Consider the following 4,340-nt stretch of genomic DNA (forward strand, 5'->3'; position numbering starts at 1 on the left):
CCCCCCCCCCCCCCCCGAGCATTGCTTTACTGCTTTATATCAGAATTCGTGTTATATCGGGTCACGTTATATCGAGGTAGAGGTGTATATATTATAGCACATGAAAAGATGGGAGTTGCCTTCTCAAGTGGGGGGGGTCAGTGCTAACGAGGCCAATTCAATTAAGGTGGAAGTGCCTATTCTCAACAGTTGACAAGAAGGGGTGAATATCAAGGGAGGGAAAATTACTTTTGTAGTGCTAACGAGGCCAATGCAATCAAGGTGGACGTCGCCCATTTCCAACTGTTGACAAGAAGGTGTGCGTATCAGCAGAGGGAAAATTACTTTTTGTAGTGACCCATCCACTCCCAGTCTTTATTCAGGCCTAATTTGATGGTGTCCAGTTTGCAAATTAATTCCAGTTCTGCAGTTTCTCGTTGGAGTCTGTTTTTGAATTTTTTTTTTGTTGAAGAATTGCCACTTTTAAGTCTGTTATTGAGTGTCTAGAGAGATTGAAGTGTTGCAATTTTAGCAGAAGGGAAAGGGAACTTCTTTGTCACCTTTACAAGGGGTCTCTTGAAATCGAGTTTTAGATATGTCGACAGGTGCTCTAAATTTTTTGCTTGATCTCTCTTAACCCAGCACCAATTACTTTGTCCGATTTTGAAAAATCTACTCACTAGTGATGACTGGGGAACTTTCTCTGGCAAGTCAGCGAGCCTAAGCCATCAATTTCTGCAGAATTTAAATTTTCCCGAACAATCCCCTCCTTAAAAAAAAATCCACTTTCAAGTCTTGATACTTTCAAAGAATCTTTCCTGATGTGACCAACTCTGTAGACTACTCTAGAGCCACCGCTGCTGCTTGTAACTTCCCCAAACAGCAGCAGCAAAGTGAAATTGGCAAGATGTGGGTCAGTTTTGCTGCTGCACTTCATTGTACAGGCTTTGCTATATTGCCAAAACCAATGTAAGATGCATCCGTTCCCTGATATATTCATGTCAGCATATCCCTACAGTCAATTTTCATCTCATCTGTAAAAATCAATTGCAAGTAGCCTCTCAAAACTTAAAAAAAAGATACTAAATTAAGAACACAATATATATGTTAGTATCTGGAGTGTTATGGTGTTGTGGGAGTGTACTTCATGCTGAAAATGTCTGTCCTCAGTCAGATGGAATTAAGAAACAGTAAATCATGTTTATTTGTATTTCAGTACTGGCCAGGATCCCCATTGTGCTAGGCACTGTTTGAACCCAATAAAAGAGACAAACTTTTTTTTCTCTTCTCCTTCCAATAGAGTGAGTTCTGCAGTGACAAACCCAAGTCTGGGGCAAAGTATGGGCTTCCAGAGTCGCTGGCTATCCTGTCAGAGATGGGAGAGATCACAGAGGGAATGATGGACACAAAGGTAACTTTGAAAGAACAAGTAGAAACTCTCAGGCATTTTCTTGATGGACTTGACCATTTTAAGGCTGGAGTTCAGTGTGGAATCTCTCACAGATGATACAGCAGGGAATTGAACGCCACATCGTTCTCTCCCTTAGAGAATCCTAAGAAACAAAGCTCCCAAAGCAAATGCAAGAGACAGAAAATAGATACAGTTGTCAATGGAGCAAACATCTGTATTAACTTTTATATATTAGCGTATCCATTGTTAACTTGGGACTTAAGCTGTCATTTGCAGTGCTGACGTAGGCAGAGTGGTGTAGTGTTAAAGACCTTCAGTATACGCCTTCAAAGTTGTGGCTGATCATTGGATGAAATGTCATGCCCCAAATGAGAACTCTCCATTTTACATCCTTGCGTGGCTAACATTCGCTCAGGACAGGGATGTAGTTTATCTGCATGGAGTTCTTCTCTAGCAAGAGTCACTAAATCAAGGTGGTAACTTGAGCACAAGAATTGTCAAAAAGCAGGACGCAGAGACAATATAAGCAAACCATTTCAGGGGACAGGTTGGAGATGAATTGGTTATCTGAAAAACTAATCTCTGTTTCTCTTTCAGATGGTACATTTCCTCACACACTACGCTGACAAGATTGAGTCCGTCCATTTTTCAGACCAGTTCTCCGGTCCAAAACTTATGCAAGAGTATGTATGAAACTAGACATCTTTTAATAGCTATTATAACAGAGCAGCAGACAATGTATAGACTGACATACTTGTCTGAGTATTCTAGCAGTAGTCTAGTGTGTGTTAAGAAATACACAGTACAATGTTATGTCCATATTTTGTGTTCTCTTATTCCAACTACGCCTTTATTTCCTCTCTTCTGCCAGGGAGGGTCAGCCTTTAAAACTGCCCGACACTAAAAGGACACTATTGTTTACATTTAATGGTAAGGAAAGGTTTCTGATAACTTATCTGTTAAAAGTCTGATCACAGTGCTCAAGCCATGCCACTTTTGGGATAGTAGACAGTATTTCTAGTGACTTAAATGCAAGTAGATAAAGGTACAGGATCCCTGAGTAACAAGTGAAAGGGATGCAATAATACACAGTAAGGGACTGGGTGGTATATTGCATTGATAATGGCACTTTGGTTCTCTAGGTTACCAGTACAAATTCAGCCCAGGTCAATAATGATCAAAAGTCGTTCTGGCCTGATTGCAGTTTTATGGTATTGGGGGAAGGAATTTGTTTTCTGTCCACTTTTTGTGGGCCGATGTCCATATCCCACAAGCCATCACCACAAGTGGTGATGATGGCCAAACAACCAACTTGCCAAGAATTGAATGTCATCCCTAATGGTGATCCTAGTAGGTCAGCATTGGGACAGGGAGGGATAGCTTATGGTTGTGCCTGTTGCTGTCTGGCCTGTGCTTGTTTTTTTTTTGGATTAATGGAAGCTGTCAGGGCTGCCAGGCTTTTTAGCACCCTTTAAATTAAAAACAAACCTACAGGGATTCCAGTTAGTTTCAGCAAAGACCAATTTTTTCCTTCAAATGCATACACAAACCTCCCATTGACTACAGAGGAAGCCGTGGGCATGTCAGAGGGCAAAGTGTGGCCTTTAAATTGTATTTTGCAATGATCAAAGCAGGAATAAAATAAAAACATGGTTGCAGCCTGTATTCTTAATCAATCTGGAAGTATAGTATGAGAGAAATGTGCCTGCTGCCATCTGAAGTATCTGAATTTAATCTCCAAAGCAAATACTTCTGTTAATTAACTAATTTTTAAAAGGATTAGAGCATCTTTCTTTGCAGACTTTTATAAGCTGGCTGAGCAATGTGGAGAGGGCATTCTAATTAATAGCAAAAGCCTTTCCAGTTTCCCGAACTAATCTGGTGAAAATGTCTTTGCTTTACAGTTCCTGGTTCAGGCAACACTTCCCCAAAGGATATGGAGGCTTTGCTGCCTTTGATGAACATGGTTATTTATTCTATTGACAAAGCGAAAAAGTTCCGTCTAAATAGAGAAGTAAGTCACATGCTCCTGTGTGTGTTGCTGTCAGATAAGATATAAAACTACTTATGGTTAAAGGTCCCATGGTAACTTTTGTAAGGTGAAGAAGGTGCATCTGAAGAAGTGGTTTTTTACCCACGAAAGCTTATGCCCAAATAAATTTGTTAGTCTTTAAGGTGCCATCGGACTCCTTTTTGTTTTTGGATACAGACTAACATGGCTACCCCCTGATATTTGTAAGGTGAGGAGCCTTAAAATTCAAATGTAACATCTATGGTGATTACATTCCGCTTGCCTTAAATCATATGGGGAATATCAGTTGGATTTGGTATTCTCTGCTTCCTGTTGCATAAGAAAAGTATTCAAACTATTGCACTCAAGGAAGCCGATACAACCACAGTCTTACTTGGCCATGGGAGGCAGGGAGGGGTGATTAGAGATGGCAACAGTTACGTACAGTTGAGTATCTGCAAATAAAAGAGGTAGTTCAGTCTGAAGAGAAGGTGAAGAGTTCAGATGATCAAGAACCAATGCACACAAAGGCCATAGGAAAGGGTATTTGCAAATTACTTTTAAGAGGCAATTAGATGAAAGGCGGTATATAAAGATCTTGCATTTATTGCCTTTAGATGATAAACCTCCATATCTGGGATGCATGTTGGTAAGGAAAATTCCTCTTAAACTTTTTAAAGCTTTCTTGAAGTAAAAGAGACCATATACTTGCCCATATCTTACTAATGTGTGGTTCCACTCTGAAAAGTTATTATAGTAAAAAAACAAACAAAAATAAGTAGCCCCATTTTACTCAGCAGCAGATCTGCTCCATGCATGTATTAGTCAGACCTGCTTGCTTTAGTAACACAATTTTTGTAATTGCTTTTTACACTTGTTAGCTCTGCAAAGCCAGTACAGCTGAGGCTACGTCTACACTATGGGGGGGGGGGGGGGGGG

General features: G+C 40.3%; 1 protein-coding gene across 1 annotated transcript in view; it reads left to right on the top strand.

The window, feature by feature from the left end:
- Positions 1-4,340, top strand: part of CCDC47 (coiled-coil domain containing 47) — a 20,489-nt gene that overhangs the window by 12,879 nt on the left and 3,270 nt on the right. The window contains exons 8-11 of the mRNA XM_026654773.2: positions 1,280-1,390; positions 1,988-2,073; positions 2,262-2,320; positions 3,295-3,404. Of these exons, the coding sequence (XP_026510558.1) occupies positions 1,280-1,390; positions 1,988-2,073; positions 2,262-2,320; positions 3,295-3,404 (366 nt within the window). The remainder of the gene's footprint in view (positions 1-1,279; positions 1,391-1,987; positions 2,074-2,261; positions 2,321-3,294; positions 3,405-4,340) is intronic.

Source organism: Terrapene carolina, unplaced genomic scaffold (genome assembly GCF_002925995.2).
Source record: "Terrapene carolina triunguis isolate 2854851 unplaced genomic scaffold, T_m_triunguis-2.0 Scaffold193, whole genome shotgun sequence".
NCBI lineage: Eukaryota > Metazoa > Chordata > Testudines > Emydidae > Terrapene > Terrapene triunguis.